Source organism: Pinus tabuliformis, chromosome 1_2, assembly GCF_031772625.1.
Source record: "Pinus tabuliformis cultivar Carrire ecotype Pingquan chromosome 1_2, CPIR1, whole genome shotgun sequence".
Taxonomy (NCBI): domain Eukaryota; kingdom Viridiplantae; phylum Streptophyta; class Pinopsida; order Pinales; family Pinaceae; genus Pinus; species Pinus tabuliformis.
This window is the reverse complement of record NC_142298.1, coordinates 763,673,464-763,691,380: the sequence shown is the minus strand read 5'-3', so window position 1 is coordinate 763,691,380 and position 17,917 is coordinate 763,673,464. Positions and strand designations below refer to the sequence as shown.

General features: G+C 33.8%; 1 protein-coding gene across 1 annotated transcript in view; it reads left to right on the top strand.

Moving 5' to 3' along the window:
• The window catches only part of LOC149208058 (toll/interleukin-1 receptor-like protein), an 89,038-nt gene extending 76,813 nt beyond the window's left edge, over positions 1-12,225 (top strand). The window contains exons 2-3 of the mRNA XM_089398225.1: positions 6,843-6,916; positions 12,146-12,225. Coding sequence (XP_089254351.1) covers positions 6,843-6,916; positions 12,146-12,225 — 154 coding nt within the window. The remainder of the gene's footprint in view (positions 1-6,842; positions 6,917-12,145) is intronic.
• Positions 12,226-17,917: the final 5,692 nt, after the last annotated feature.

The following is a 17,917-nucleotide window of genomic DNA, read 5'->3' as shown; positions in this document are numbered from 1 at the left end:
ACTTTAGAAAAAACATAAACATGTATGTCTATATATCAAGCACAATAAAATATTTCAATATGCAAAGAGAATAAGTAATTGAAAGTAATAAGATGCACAACAATTAGAAGTCAAAAATGGGATACTCGGACAACATACGCACTAGGGTTTCCACTGCCTTCTGCAATGTTAACATCACCGATGCATTTGATTTGTAGCATGGATTTGGTGGTATCAACATTAAGAGATTGGGGGACATCTTTCTCCGCCATCTATATGAATGCATTGAGCACATGAGTGGAGCACGAGCAATGGTGACAGAAAGTATTATGCGAAGGAGCCATTTGTGTGCAACATAATTTGACGATTCCATCGATATTTGGTAGGAGAATTGTTTTATGAATAGGGATTTTTCCTATCGACCTTCAAGCCAAGAGGTGGGGATGGTCTTTGTCCCCCCTCTGTCTCCCACTTGTAGGTCAGTCACGTGAGAATTTGTGGAGAAACGTGGTTAAGGCGGAGAAGCTCACCTTGACTTCGGTAATGGAGCTTTAGATGTATCTTTAGACACATAATTTTTTGATCTGTCCACCCTTGGTTGTGGAGGATTCCTTGAGTGATGAGGGGTTTTTGGTTACGAAAATTGCAATAATGGTAAATATGGCGGCAAAGCATTTGTTGAAAGGTCGGTAAGAAATTCTTATTGAGGATTTGGTAAAGCACACAAAGTGTTTGACAAAAGCCCTTGGTCAATGTTGGAACAAAGAATGAAGGGAGTTGGGGACCTGAAGCAGCAAACATTTCCATTTTTTGTTCGGTCCATGTCTAACAATTCATTTTGTTTCATGGTCTTAGCATCAAAGGACGTGGGGGCTTTGGCTAATAGCATCCATCTGCAGACATGTATCTGAAAGGAAGAAGTGAGGCTTCTCTACAAATGGAGACAACTAAATTTGGGGAATGCTCTAAGAGATTATGGAAATACGAGGGATTCCATTATTGTTATAGTGGAAATATTGAGGGGATATTCTAGAGGTGGTGGGGCATCTCCATTATCTAAACCTTCGTCCTTTAAAGATGTCCTAAAGCTAGAATCTAGCTCTCAAACACCAAAGAATCTCTCTGGTCAAACTTTCATGGTGGAACATTCAATAGACACACCATCGATTGAGGTGAATGAGATATTTACAATGATGAAGGTAGAAGATTAAAAGACGTGTGTGAATATATGTCATTTCAATGGTTTTGGCCCTCAGTTTCTGCACTTTGGGATGGGGTTCCTCAGAATTGGTCTCATAATTTAGAGTTGTTTTTTTGTTTGAAATGATCTTTTGCAGTAGTCTTCAAAGATCTTGAAGACTGACATAGGGTTTTTGACCAAGGGACATGGTTCTGGGGTCGAGCAGGTCTCTCGATACAACCATGGTTTCCAAACTTTAACTCTCTTTCCATGAAATCTATGGCTAGTTTGGTATGGGTATGGCTCCCAAACTTACACCTCCAATGGATTCGGCTAGACATCTTAGAAAAAATCGGTAATTCATTGAGCCGCTACATCAAAATAGACAACGAAAGATTGACTTATTGTTCATCACATTTGTTCGTATATGTGTTGAATTGGAACTAAGTAAAGGACTTCTAGATAATTTTATCCTCAAGTGGGATGGAAATAACTTCTCTTAGTCATTAGACTATGAAAACACAACTTCCAAGTGTAGAATCTTTTGGTAACTAGGGCATATTCAAAATGTTTTCCCTTCCTCAAAGGGTCATCCATCTCCTAAGAGCAGTGAGAACCCAATCAAGGTTGGCGTGACCAGAAGGTCGTTTCAAGTTGAAAGACCTTGACAAGTCAAAAGGATAACACTCATCAGCATAATCCACCCCCTGTCTCCTTGACTTCTTAAGACCCAAAACAGTCCATTGTGGCTCAAACCCACTTCTCAGCAAAGGAGAATCTTGAAGCTAAGGATAAGGAAACAACATCAACAATAATTGTGTTGGCAAGTAGCGGGCATAAACACACCCATGAGTCTAACCATTCAAACATTGATAAAGAAATTTCATATTCGGCAGATTCAAGAGTGATGGAGCTATCTCAAAATTATGAGGATATGGTCTTCTCCTCAATTGTAAATGATTGATCTACAGGTTGGGTAGATATTCATAGAAAAATGGAAAAAAGAGAAATCCATGAAAAATTATGGTGTGTAATGCCAAAAATGCTATGAAAATTTTCGCAACTTGATGTAATTTACTTTTTTTGAGTTAATATAAATTAATTTACAAATTAAAAAGAAAGTAAAAAGATGCAAGTAATTGAGGAGAAGACCATATCCTCATAATTTTGAGATAGCTCCATCGCTCCTGAATTTGCTGAATATGAAATTTCTTTATCAATGTCTGAATGGTTAGACTCATGAGTGTGTTTATGCCCGCTACTTGCCAACACAATTATTGTTGACCATTTTATTTTATTGTTGAGGATATCATTATTTAACATTTTGACCATTTTATTAAGGTTAATTTTGTATGAAACAAATATTTGTTGGAATTGCATGTTTAAGCTATTTTATTCCATGTATTCAAGGGATTTTGGAGGGGTTGAATGTATTCAAGGGATTTTTAAGGTTTGCACTATAACAAATTGTTTGCACATTGAGAGATTTGATTCCGCTCTGCTCTTGCTAGATCCATGGTTAAGTTGGATCTATACTGGGTTTAATTGTTTGCACCTCGATACCTCTCCATGTTTGATAGATCTAGAGTTAAGATGGATCTAAGTTGGTTTAATTATTAATTATAATATTTATAATTGTAATTATTTATTTTATTTTCTTAATTTTCTTAATTAATTTATTTTTTGTATAATTTGACCAAGTCAAAATGTTTATATAATATAGGAAAGGACAACATCTCTTCCATACTACGCTGGAAAGCGCCTATTATAATTATTTATTTTATTTTATTTTATTTTTTAATGTAATTTTACACAGTAAAATTGTTTTAATTAATTATTATAAAAATAATAATTATTTTATTAAATTATTTTAGTTTCTTAATTTTTTTAATTATTTATTTATTTTATTTATTTTTTATTTTTTAATTTGGCCAAGTCAAAAAGTTTGCATAACATAATAGGACAATACAACATCTCTTCCTTACTAAGTTGGAGAGTGCCTCTTGATGCAATAATTATTAGGTGGGACAATAGAGATCTAACCTCTATGGAATATTTTGGAATATTCTTAGCAGTATACATAAATCAAATGTTGAAATTATCTCCAAAGTAGTTATGCATTTTTTTTAATTAAATTCATTAATTAAAAGAATGTCATAAGAACAAGTGTCATATGTAATGAGTTATGATTTTTTGGGCATATGGTATTGATAAGCCATGATATTTGCCCATGGTATTGTAACAAAACCTATTTATATATTAAGAATTTCCATGATAATGTGGAGTGAATCTCTATCATGATTAAAAATCTTGCTACTATTTTTTTAATAGATATGCGTTAACTTATATATTAATTTTTTTATCATTAATAATCATAGTAATAATTTTTAATAAAGTTGTAATTACTATATGTCAACATTTTTTAACACACACACACATATATCCAGAGGGGCAGCTCAATCCGTAATCCGATATATATATATGTATGTAAATGAGTTGTAAACATTTCAATGTTGGCTCAATTAATAAAAAATTAAAATAATAACAAAATAAAATTCAATTTGTTATATTGTAATTTTGTTAAGATAACTTTGTCCCAACCACTCAAATTAGAAATTAGAAATTATGCTCTGTGAAAAAGTACAAAAAATTATAATTTACATTGGTGAATGATAAATTAATAGTGGTCAACAATCAAATCAAATACTATAGTCTTGCTTTGAAAGGAACTAATAATTTGAGATGTGAAGTGGATAAATTTTGGTGGGTAGTAATCGCTAATAATTTTACACATTTACAATTTTACTCCTACATAGGTGACGAAGAAAATATAAATAATGGTGGGAAATTATTCTTGATAATTATATTTAGTTACTTCTTATTCCTATCCATTTTTTAAGTAAATATTTGCTTAAATTATGGTGGGAAGTAATTGATGGTAAATAAGTTGTTGTTGTTATTTACACTAGTTATTTTCAATTATTTTATCATTGCATTAAAAATCACTAAACAAATATCTAAAAATCATTCATGAATATTGTAACAATATCCCTAAGTTATGACCTAAAATATGTGATGGAGTTATGCACATGGCATTATATTATGCAAAAGCTACAATAAGGCCTTCAAGTTATGGTCTAATCACATGTTTGAAAATTGGTGATAAGTTATGCACATGGCATTATATTATGCAAAAGCTACAATAAGGCCTTCAAGTTATGGTTTAATCACATGTTTGAAAATTGGTTATAAGTTGCATTGATCAATGATGACTAAAGTAACAATAGCATACTATTAATGATTTGGTAACCATATTTAAATTTAATTAATAAACACATAAAAACTTAATACTTACAAGATAACAAGATTTTTAAACATGAATATTCACCCCCACTTACCATGGATATTATTAACTTATAAATAAGCTTCATTATAATACCATGGGCCAATACCATGATTTATCAATACCACATGCCCAAACACCATAACGCATTTCACAATCAAAATATTTTATAAATATTTTATTTTAATTAAATTGTGTCAAGCTAGACTCTACAGCTGAATATAGGAAACATGTGTAAATGTTATATATAAGTGTTAGTCCTCATATAAATAGAGAATGTAAACCATTTTTAAATTTTTAAATATTGACCTATGAGTATAGATATAAGAACTCTCAGTTTGATTTATTTTAACTGTGTCGGTGTTAGATATATAATTGTTAACCCTAATATAAATATAAATATAGAACATAAACAACTTTTAAAAACATGAGTATATATTTGTGGAGTTGTCTATAATGTGACTTTTTGGAGATTCCGGTGACGGAATCCAGGGGAAGAAATTGAGGTTAAATCTTGATTTGTTGCAGTTAAAATGGTTTTTTAATTGCATATTTGGATTCAGCACCCTGGAAAACCTCTGGGACGCTTTGATTGTGCAGAAACTAGCTATCAAACTTGCGATTCCAATAAATTGCTGCCGAATTTTGATCGGAAAAACCCACCGGAAAAACTTCCAAAAAGTCGCATTATAGACAATTACTATATTTGTCAGTTATATTAATATATATATATATATGACGTCTCAGATCGATGCTTGCCTGGCCCAGTGGTTCGCACAACATTTAAAAATTCTTTAACGGTTGGACATAAATTCTTATGATTTAGAACTTGTTTTTGTGATAGTGATCTCGTTGAATTGAAATTGAACTTTGAGATGAGTCAAATCCTTTCTGCTACTTCAAATATATATTTAAGCTCAACTACTTTATTCGTTGTAATTCATTCACGTGCCACTTTCATGTACACAAAGTACTTCGATCAATCCCTTATCATTTTTTCTCACATAAAATGCTTCGATCAATCTGATCAAAGAAAAACAAGTAGGAGGCGATGGCCACTCGGCAATTTCAAAAAGACAATTGAAATTCAAACAAGGATATAGCATAGCTTCAATTTGATGGCAGTAAGTGTAAGTGTCTATTTGATTGCAAGTGAAGCTGAACGTCTCTAGGTGTTCAAAAAATTTGCTTATTTATGTACTAGAATGTATTGCTTTTAATAAGATGAGTTAAGATGGATCTAGACTGGTTTTATACAGCTTGAGTGGGCCTAATGGTTAAGAGCATGTGTTTCCTCGTAAGAGGTCACAGGTTCAAAACCAAAGGGGGGTAGAGTATGTATGCCTTCGTAGACTTAGCAGTGAAATCGCTGCGCGGAGGTGGGTCCCTTGTCCCACAAACAAGGGGGTCTCATACACCAATTTGGTGTCTGCCTTGGCTGTGACCTTAAAAATGGATATTATTATTATTATAACTTTTTTTAGTTGAATCTAAAAGAAAAATTGTTATAATTATTTTTGAGATATATCTAAATCTTCTATCCTCACTACTACTAAAAATATTCAGTGATATTCCACAAAGTTGAAATCAAAGTTTTAATAACATTAATATAAGAATATTTTTTTATAATACCAACCTAGATCCATGTTAACTCCAATCTACCAAGTGCCAAGAGGGATGAAATCTCTTTTCACTCTAAATGAAGTTTGCACGGCAATAGATTTGATTCCTTTTGACATTTGTAGATCTAGCAATAGATTTGATTCCTTTTGATATTTGTAGATCTAAAATTAAGATAGATCTAGGCTGGTTTAGTTAACTTTTATGATTTTCTTAATTTTAGCAAACATAAAATATATGATAAAGTGTGTATTTTAATACTTATTATGAATCATTTACTAACCACTTAATTTATAAAATTGGACTAATTTAACTTATTATATCAATTTATTTATGCTATAAATTTTAGTTATATTATACTTTCTAATATTATTAATAAACTACCATTTAAATTTATTCAATTTTTAAATATTATTTTATTTTATTATTAATAATAATTATTATTTTAATTTTTCGTTAAGTATTTCATAATCAATTTAGTTTTTTAATTTGAATTACATATAACTATTATACTGAAACATTATTAATCATTTTATTTATTTTAAAAATTTAATACATATATAATTATAATTTTTTACTTATAACTATAATATCTAATTATCTATTTTGTAATGGTGTTTTTAAATATCTTTATATTCGTTATTCCAATATCTGAGTCTAAAATGTAATCATTTCTTAAATGTGTTCTCAAAACATATTTACATCACATTGGATAAATAGGGATGAAGCGATGCTGGCTAACAAGATTGTTCAACGGGCGAGGGAATTGTTGAAAGAAAAAAAGTCTCGCAAGGGTATGTATCATTGCATTATGTATTTTAATTTCATTATATTTTGTAATGTTACTTATCAGACCAATATTTAGATCTACTTAATTTTTAGAAATTCAAGCTTACATACAAATTCAGCACCATGGAAAAGTGGTGAGAGGCTTTATCATATACTGCAGATATAGGTGGTTTATAACCAAAAGCGTCCCATTCTAAATTTCTAACCATCCTAGTCCCATAAATGGCTTTAAGTAAATAGATAGTCGTATTCATTGATCCGCTTTATCTTAGATAGTTATATTCATTGAAAAAATGAATGTTGATTATCCAACGTCCATGTATACATAGTTTTACTATGTTTCTCACTAGTTTTATTGATTGATTAAATGGATCGAAACTATGTAAGATATTTTCACATTATTTTTTTAAAATATAAAATAATGCTATCATTTGTTATTTTAATTTTATGTGTAATGGTCCGTTCTGATGGGGTTAGGTGGTTTTTTTTTTAAAGAAAAAACATTTTTTATTGAAAAAGAAGTGTTTACGATGTTTTGAATATTTATTCAAAGAGTTATAATTTTATGTAAGTATATAACAAAACAATAAATAATTGAACCAAATTGTAAACTGCATTACTATAATAGGGAAAATAGTTATAGAGAAAAGGCAAGAAATGTATTTATGAAAAAAGCATCCCAAAAAACCTATCAGGGAGAGAACATCCATAGGAAACTTGAGAGGAAATTGCTAGAGAGTATGGAAAAAAATAGAGAAGAGAGAGGCCAAGGAAGTTAGATCTCAAAAGAACCATCTCCACAGAATGAACCATTAACTAGGTGCTCAAAATACATGAGCCCCTGAAAGATAGAGGAGCCTCGCTTGGATAGTGCATCAACTTCTGAATTTTGTTTTGTGTAAACATGTTCGAAGGAGAGATCAAAGAAAAGACTGGATCTTCTACATCTAATTGCATAAAGAAAGGACCTCAAGATATCCATTAAATGATGGTTAATGTGTCTCCATCGATCATGAACTTATCAATATCAACCCAAGGGAACATTGCAACCCTCCCCAAAGCGCCACCATTTCAGCCATGCAATTATTGTCGAAACCTCTGAACCAAAATAAGCGATATGCAAGGGAGAGATTTATCCTAATAAGGAATCCACAACCACACTGCCCACCAAAGGAGGCCCCATTGAAATATCCAATAGGTAAAGTATCTATCAGGTCAACAAAGGATAAGGAGTGAGAATGAGCCTTGGGGAACCAGGGACCTATCTCCTAAATGTATGCAACTATCATCAGGATGGAGATCCTAACATCAAGAGGTTTGTCCTCGAAAATACAACCATTCCTGGAGTGCCATATCCCCCACAAAATATATAGAGGCACATCTTTGTAATCTCTCTCTAGATGTCGAGGAGATGAGGCAAGAAACTATTGATGTACGATCCACCCAAACATTAACCTTCAACAACCTGGAGACTTCCTCCCAAATGGATATTGCGAAGGGGAAATTTAAAAAAATATGTATGCTGCCTTTCGAGTCCAGCCCACAGAGTTGGCATCTCCATGGCCCCTAAAAGCCTCTCTTCGTCAGGTTATCCTAGGTCAGAATTAATATATGGATAGTTAACCACTTGAAGCACTTAAGCTTGAGAGGAACCTCCCAATTACACATCTAAGCAGTCAAGTCTGCACAGGGAATCAGTCGGTTTATCTGTGATATATATTAGTATACTTCTTCGGTAGAGATACGCCTAGTAACAACATGTCTGCCCATACCATTCTGTCCTGTTTTGGGGATAAAGAGATACCAGTCTGGCACAATTGACTACGATTACGTTCCCGTTCAACTTCAAGGTTCTCTGGAAGGCCAATCTGCCAGGCATGTGGCCAAGTAGAAGAAGAGAGTAGTGAAAAGAAGCCTTCACAGAGGCTAGTGAGAGTGTGAAGCCCTTGTAGTTTGAGCATGAGTATGATGGGTGCAGAAAGGACGTGGTTTCCAGGAAGTCCCTTAATTGCATCTAGTCCTATAAGAATATTTTGTCTGTCACCCACCTGTCAATGAAAATTACCACATAACCAAGGGTTAAAAATCATCAAGCTCCACCAAATGATAGATGCTTTGGAATTTTATAGCTCCCTAGCTGCAACCCAATCCTCCAGGATTTGTTGCTGGATATATTTACCAAAAATTATATCTTGCCAAAGACCCTTTTCATTTAATACACACCATAAATTGTGTATAATAAGGCAAGGTTAAACCACCTAGAGTCTCGAATGCCCCATCCTCCCATACGAACCAGTCTAGTGATGGTTTCAAGGCTGATAAGATGAAGTTTTTATTATTGCCAACGCCCAACTAGAGAAATTTCGCAATAATTGCATCAATTCTATGTATGACAACCTGGGGGATGTATAATAAATGCATCCAGAATACCGGTATACCTTGCAAAACAACCTTCACCAGAGTTACCCTGCCCCCATTAGTAAGGCAGTTACAGTCCAAACAGGTCAGTTTTTTTCAAATTTTGCAACTAGCCAGGACTAGTCTGTGATGTTATAATTGGAGGGTTTTAAATAGCGGCCGGGTATTTAAATCGGACATACATGGGTCAAATTTAACCCCAAACAAATAAGAAATATGTTGGGGGTTACCTCTGAAGCCCCATCATCAGAATTGATCTTCGATTTGTCTTTATTAATGATAAGGCCCATTGCTTTGTCAAAGTTGTCGAATACCTGGTAGAAAACCTCCCACTCTGAAAATTTGACTTCCCCAGACCAGAAGAAATTGTCCACAAACGTGAGGTGTGATGTTGCACTGTCCCTTAAAACCCTACAACCTGTTATTGAGACAGCCTCCTTCTCGACTTTGATACCTCTACTGCGAGCGTCAATTACTAGGATAAACAATAGAGGAGAAAGTGCACATCCTTGTAATAGTCCCCTATGAATTGTAAAAAATTTGGTAGGCACACCATCAATGAGAACAACCATGGATGTCGAAGTTATGCAAGCCATTATCCCTTTGATATGCCTTTGTGGGAAACCAATTTGATACAGAATCATACAGAGGAACTCCCAGTCCACTCTTTTATAAGCCCTGTTAAGATCGATTTCATAAGGCATGCTTTAAGCTTCCTTGTATTTATATAGTGAATACACTCTTGGGCAATTGCTACCGCGTCCTGTATTCTTCTATCTGAAAAAAATCCAAATTGCTCCAAAGTGACATGCGAAGATAGAATCTTTTTAACTCTGTTATGCAGGAGCTTAGAAATCATTTTCTAAATAAAATTGCATAACGAAATGGATCTATAGTAAGAGAAATGAAGATTGGTTTTTTAGGAGTTAAGAGTGATAAAAGTGAGTTTATTGCACCTGGAATTAGCCATAAGCGTCTTGATTCTTCCACCATTAGCATCAAGTCTGGGCCCATAAGGATAAAAAAGAAGAGAAAGAGTTCGACAAGCCAGCCGTCGGATCCCATGCTCTTGACCTTTTCCATTTCTTTGAGAGTTTGAAAAAGATCATCCTCTGAATCCATGTCCGCTATCTCATCTTCATTTACCATTCTTAGAAAAAGATTAGTGAACTCCATTTTCTCTACTATGCAGTCCTATTCTTGTTCCCTTAACTGCTTGCTAAAGGAAAGGGATGCCTCATTCTTGATATCCTTAACTGAAGAAAGATGTCTACCTAATTCTTCTTTGATAACCCATATGGAATTGAAAATTTTTCTTTTAGATGTAACCCTATGATTTTTTTTTGTATTTCTATCCTAATGCCGGAGCATCTAAACTTCCAATTCAAAATATATTTTGACTAGAGTAGGGATCTTTTTATTCACCAAGGGAATTGATTCCCTAACCGATTGTATTAATTATTTCCCTATGATTTTATGAAAACTCATATGAGCTGGAAAATCTCTAAGATTTCCAAAAGCTATAGAAAATTGTGGTTGTTAGGATAGGATTAGTTTTATAAAAGTTATGGATAACTAAGATTTTTTTCCATAAGGCAAAAGCTAATTTACCTTGAAAAGCATGAGAGATTTAGTGGTTGTTAGAATAGGATTAGTTTTATAAAAGCTATGGATAACTAAGATTTTTTCCATAAGGCAAAAGCTAATTTACCTTGAAAAGCATGAGAGATTTAGGGAATAAATTATGAAAGCTTTAGGGAATAAATCATGAGAGCTTTTTGGAATAAATAGTGGAGTGATTTTAGGATTTAGGAAAGGTTGATTTATGAAGTGCTGTTAGGATTTAGAAAAGATATTGTATTTCTTACTTCTATTTATTGTAAGCCTATGGGAAATGAGAACTAATTGCCAAATGAATGTATAATAAGGTCAAACATATACATATGAATTTAGTTTCAGAATGGAATTTTTTGCATGCTTATGGATTATGGAGTGTATCTTCATATATGTTAATGAATGTCTTTATATGATTGTAATAGCCAACTAGCTTAGTAATCATATTTCTATAGAGTCCTTAGTATTCTTATGATTGCAGGTTCGTGGAAGTGAACATAACAGGAAAAGTCAAATTTTCCTGCATCAAATGGCATCAGAGCTGGTATGCTCTTTTGAATTGAGGATTGCACCCAGAAGAAGGATGCCTTCCAACAAGTAATAGTTGGGTAGAAGTTGTCAAAGTGAAATTCCATAGTAAGTGTGGGTATAATTTCCAAGAGAAGGTTCTAAGGAGAGAACTAGAGAAAATACCAAAAGGTTAAGCTGGTGAAGATAGCTTAATGAGTTATTGAGTAGCAAGAAGAGGAGACTTGCTACAAAGGAGAGGCTTGGTTACAGTTCATTGTTGATCATGGATAAGGTGACAAATATAGAGAGAATGATGACCATAGAGGTTCATGAAAAAGGTTTAGGTGGAAGCCATAGCATAAGGAAGGAAGATGTCAAGATAAAATACATCAAGAAGAAAACGAGTAATGAAGAGTTTAATAGAGAACTCACTGAGATTAAAGTACAATTTGATGTAGTTATGGAACTTCTACAACAAAAAGTTGAAGACCAAAAATGCAGATGGATTATTAAGAAGAAAGTTAAATGGCTGGTTAAGAAGTTGTGCGCATGAAATCAAAGAAGATGGATGAGGCATCTGATCAGAGATTGGTTAAGGATGCTTGGAGAAAGTAAGGAAAGAGAGATGGAAGTACCAAAAAAGAACTCAAGACCTCATGTTTTTAAAACTAATGAATGTTTTCTGTTTGCAGGGAATGAAGAAATGACAACTCAGGATTCTATCATTTCAATGGAGGAGACAAGATTGTCATATATAACCAATAAGGAGTGAATATGTGCAGATGCAATGTGTGCAAGTAATGGAATTTTCAAAAAGGACTAGGATGTGCAGAGAAAAAAGAGTTGGCTTAGAGATACTTCAAATGATAAAGTAAAAAACCCATAGGGAGAGACTGGGCAAAGCTAGAAAGGAGTGGACATGCAATTTATTGTTGTTGAATTGAATTTTTTATAATATTGGTTGAACAATCTAAGGACAAAGAGTATATTGAATTGCAACAGTGCAAGAAATGATAAGAATGAGTTTCCCATGGAAAAAATGCAACAAGGGGACAATAATGATGATGCGTTTCGCAGAAAATGTAGAGAATGATGGAAGCAACTCTAGACAATTTGTATCCTGGTAATCTAGTGGAAGGAAACAACAAATTCCAGCAAGGAATGGGTGACTTGTGCCAAAGGATGATGATTAAAGTGTCCCAGAGGAGCCATGTCATAGGAAAGAAAGGAGATAACAAAGGTTTGGCGATGAGAGAGTGAGTATACATCAGCAAAGAAGGAGGATAATTGCAGCATAAGTTTGGAAGCCTGGAAGAATGAAGAAGATGACAATAAAGCAACATTAACATGACAAGGAAAATTACCAACTGCAAAACAAAATTTCTGATCTAGGAAGATTTGCTTCATCAATACATGTTCTGGAGACTATGATTCTTTTTCACCTTAGGAGTTTGATGCAGAAGCATCCAATATTCCAAGTCAAAATAAGAAATTTTATGAAAACCCATATGAGATGGAAAATCTCTAAGGTTTCCAAAATCTATAGAAAAGTGTAGTTGTTAGGATAGGATTAGTTTTATAAAAGTTTTGGATAACTAAGATTTTGTCCATAAGGAAAAATATAATTTACCTTGAAAGGCATGAGACATTTAGGGAATAAATTATGAAAACTTTAGGTAATAAATCATGAGATCTTTCTGGAATAAATCAGGGAGTGATTTTAGGATTTAGGGAAATATTATTATGGAGTGATTGATGAGTGATTTTAGGATTTCAAAAATATATTATATTTCTTAATTCTATTTATTGTAAGCATATGGGAATTGAGAACTAATGGTCAAATGAATGTATAATCAGGGAAAACATGTACATATGTAATTGGTTTCAAAATGAAATTTTTACATGCTTATGGATTGTGTAGTATCTTTGCATGTATGTTAATGAATGTATTTATATGATTGTAATAGTCAACTAGCTGGGTAATTAGATTTCTGTAGAGTCCTTGGTATTCTTAAGATTGCAGGTTCTTGGAAGTGAACATAACAAAAAAATTCAAATTTTCCTGCATCATATCCCCACCTTTGATCTTAAGCCAGTTGACTCTTTATGTGCCACTCCTTGTCTTGAAGTTTCAAAATTTTGTTTTTTCTTTCCACCAGATTCAAAATAGCCTTTTGTTATTGTTCTGAAAAGTATCCAGGTGTTGTGGGGTCCATGAATAGTGTAATCTCATCTTCAATGGAATTCAGCTCCACCGAGAGGCCTTTTTTACACTTGGAAACCAAATCTCTCATCTCTAATTTTAACCTCTTTAATTTTTAATTTATCAACATTAACAACTTGTTAATATTAGGTGCAACAGGGGAGTTCCCAGAGTGATGAACCAACTCATTGAAATCTGGTTTGTTCAATCACATGAGGTTTAATTTAAAAGGTAATGTATTTAGTTCCTTCTCGTCACTCCATTCCATGTTAATAGCGTCACGGTCTGAAATTTTCAAGAAAAAAGGACAAATATTGCATCCGCTTCATTCTCTTTACACAGAAAAGAATGTACAAAAAACTTGTCAATCCTTTTTGCTATTCTATCAACCCCAGAACGCTCATTTCTCTAGGTCAGGCACAATGGATAGGGAGAATTATCCCTAAGCATCTTCCAATTAAGGATATCTTTAAAGAAACCTGCTAATGGATCCATATTTTCTTTGTGACCCTAACATTCTCCTTTCTCCAATATGAAGTTTAAGCCCCCTGCAACAATCAATGAGTGAATGTCTAGGATCCCTGTTGTGTCAACCATCTCGTAAAAAGTTTTGTGGTTGTTGTAGGGAGCATAGATATTGGGAATGTAAATTCGGTGATATTTTCCCTTGTATAAGCCGATGAAAATATTCCCAACCTAGGACCTGAAGGCATTAAATGTAAAATGCCTAGGATTCCACATCGCTTCATGCCCACAAAAAGCTCCATTTTGACTAGAGACACAAACTTCCCATGAAGGACATATTTTTAGCAAAATATCTTGAGTCTTTTCCTTTGTGATTATTGTTTCTGTAATAGAACAATTGCGAGATTTTCTTTATTATGATTTTTTTTGTAGTTTTGTTTCGTGGTCATTTTATCTTAGTAAGTAATTGTTTCTGATTTGAATACTATTTCTTCAGTTGATTCTAATTTTTTGAATGAATTCCCATGTGGGAAGGGGTGAGAACCCCTCCTATAAAACAACAGTGAGTGTGGAAACATAATCTATTATCAAGGGCTCAAGTACTTCGCACGATGCTGGTAATAATTGTGAAACGATCCTGAGTACACAATGAAAATCTTGATTCACAAGAAAATGCTTGCCTAAGGTTGCTATAAACCTTAAATATGAGGCTTGGGCCAATAATTTGGAAGGCTATATTTAGTTTATGAAAAACCACATTGGTATCTGCAAGTTTATTGGATTATGGTTGGCAGAGAGGGATTTGGTTAAATGGATCCACAACAAATGGCAACCGAAAGGCTAGATAAATTTTAAACTGGGAACCAAGGGTTTTTTCATGATTATTTTCTCTAGTTTAGAAGATAGGGCCCATGCGCTTGAAAACAACCGCTAATTTTTTAACAATGCAGGGATTTTTATGAGATTCTGGGAGGAAAGTTATAGCCCAAAAAAAGAACAGTTCTTAGTAGCACCAATGTGGGTTAGGGGTTTTATTTACCCAAGGATTTTTGGGATCTAAAAATTCTTGAGGGTATTAGAAATTTGATATGCTTGTTTGTGAAGATTTTAGAGGTTACCAGACACGACCACTATACTTCTTATGCTAGAATTTGTGTCACGTGAACATTTCATAACCACTACTAGAGTCTATTGAAATTTCTTACCAAGATGAAGTTTGATGCAAGATCCTAGATTACAAACATGTGCCCTTTTGATGTCGTTGTTGTCACAAGTATGGGAATTTGATTCATGATTTTCCACTCTAACAGATAGAAACATAAGAAGAACCTTAGAAACTTGATGTTGACAAGTTTCAAAAAGTTGCAGCTAGAAAACGAAATTCCAAAAATACACTAGACACTTTAAGCACGTCCGTTAACCCAGGAGAAAACAAATATGCTACACTCTTGAACCATGGAAAAAATATTGAGTTTCCAGATGATTTGATGAATCTAGACTCATATGAGGTGAATAAACCATTCAAATATTCTCCGAATAGGAAATCCCCGGGCATGCCCCAATAAAACCTTCATGCCAAGGAAACACCCATGTAATATGATGTTGAGATGGATGCATAGGAGGAGATCAATATTTTGAGCCATGAGGAAGTGATGTTGGTAAAACAACTTGAAGAATGGAAGAAGAAGGATCCCAAATCTATCTCAGATCTCCAAAAAAAGTAGTATCATTAAACTCACCTCAAACTTAAGACTTAGTCACTAGCATTAGAGGGTGTGCCTGAATCAGTTGTAAAGGGTTTGGGTATCCAATCTCAAAGAGGTAAAGGGAAAGGAAAGATGCATAAGGAGTCAAAGAAAATCTTTAGGCAAGCCACCAAGGATTTAATCCAAAATGTGGGTGAACATCTAATAAATATTTGGCAAGTGAAAGCATTGCCAAAAGTATTTTCCTCCTCCAAACACTCTTCTAAATGAAAATCACTTCTTAAAAATTTTGTGGCCTTAAAATTTTTGGGTAAGAAAAGGTATCTTAGGGATTGAATAAGGAAGAAATAACACTTTATAATCATGATTAAGGAAACTACAATTTCATGCAAAAATGTTCAAGATATCATAAGAAGATGCTGGAATGGTTGTGAAACAATGGTTGTGGATGCTATAGGTAAAGCAAGAGGGATTTCCATTCTTTGTAACCCTCTTCAAGTAACATTCCACTAATGAATCACATTACCTCGTATCCTTTCAAGATGATTCTATTATGTTAGAGAAAAAGAGTTGGGATGTTTATCAACTATTTATGGACCTAATATTCCCATGGAAAATTTTTCCTTCCTGACAGATATCAAAACTATCTAATCTCCTCATTAATATGAGCTCTAGGTTGTAGGTGGAAACTTAAATATTATTAAATATTTGGAGGAGAAGGGTGGAATCAGTAGGCTTGATCCTGAGGTGCATGTAACAACACTTTTTTTCACCCCTCATGCAAATATCATTTTATGAACTATTATGTAAATAATGGATGGGTTGAGGAGTGGACACAGATTCAAAGCTTGCGTAGGAGGAGTTTCTTGTGTTGAGTGTAAGCCCAACCACTACATTTAATTTACCACCTATCTCCATGAAGAAATTATTTCCTTTCTAGTACAAGCATTGAATTGTGTATGGGCTTCCTGAGCAAAGGACAAGCCCATACAATTCTGGTTCTTATGGAGCATGTGGAGTGGTCAACACACAAAAGAAGGGAGGTGAGGAAAAGGGACAATGGGAGATGGTATGCAAGAGGAAGAACATACATACAATGAGATAGGGGAGTAAGAGAGCTCAAGAATAAAAATATAGTGAGTGTTGATTAAGAAGGGTGCAGAGCACGAGATTGGTAGCAGATATGGATTTTTAAGGGTGAAATGACCTTTCCTAGTCTATGTTATATGATCATGATAATGATCCCTATGTTTTGCTAAGGCTAGTGGTGTGCTCCTATGAATTTCATTAGCTAGTGAGATTTCAATGGTGTTGAATCACTCAACGCTTGCATTAGGGTTGATAAATCACGAGGGTGCTTTCTAGAAAGATGATAAACCACCACATAATGTATTCATTCTACTAAAACTGAATAGTGCATCACTGAGACTTAGGTGTGACCCTGTATTTAATGTTTGGTTTGGTTAAAGGGTCATTTTGGTGCTTACTATTGGAGGTTTTTTATAAACCACCTGAATAGTGGGTTCTTGCCTTTATTATCTATTGACTTGTATTGGTTTGAATTCTCTAAGAGGGTTACTATGGTGCTACTACTAGGGGTAGTTAATTAACCACCTGAATAATGGTATATTCTTCTTTATTTCATGTCTAACCGATTATTGGTGTGAATACCCTTTAACACTTAACTCCTCAGACTCTGAATCCGTCTCAGGGTTGGTTAACTGCAAGAAATATTGCAGTATAGTTGGCTTATGGTTGGGTGGAGAGTTGATGCCCCTCCCTCAATTTCTAGTCATTTAAGTAAATCACATAAGTATATTTACTTGTACATATGTTACACTGTATATGATAAATGATATTTCTATGTGTTAAGACAATGAATGTGTATCAACACTATTATTATTGTTTTTATTGATTAGATGCTATTCATATGTTCTCATGGTTATGAGGAGCTACGGGGCCTCTATGTTTGTTGATACTTTACTGAGTTACAAAGTTATTTACGTGGTTTGAATGAATGATCGATGTGCTCAGTTAATTGTTATCGTGTGTAAATTACATCATTTGTTATGCAATGAATATCATAGGTC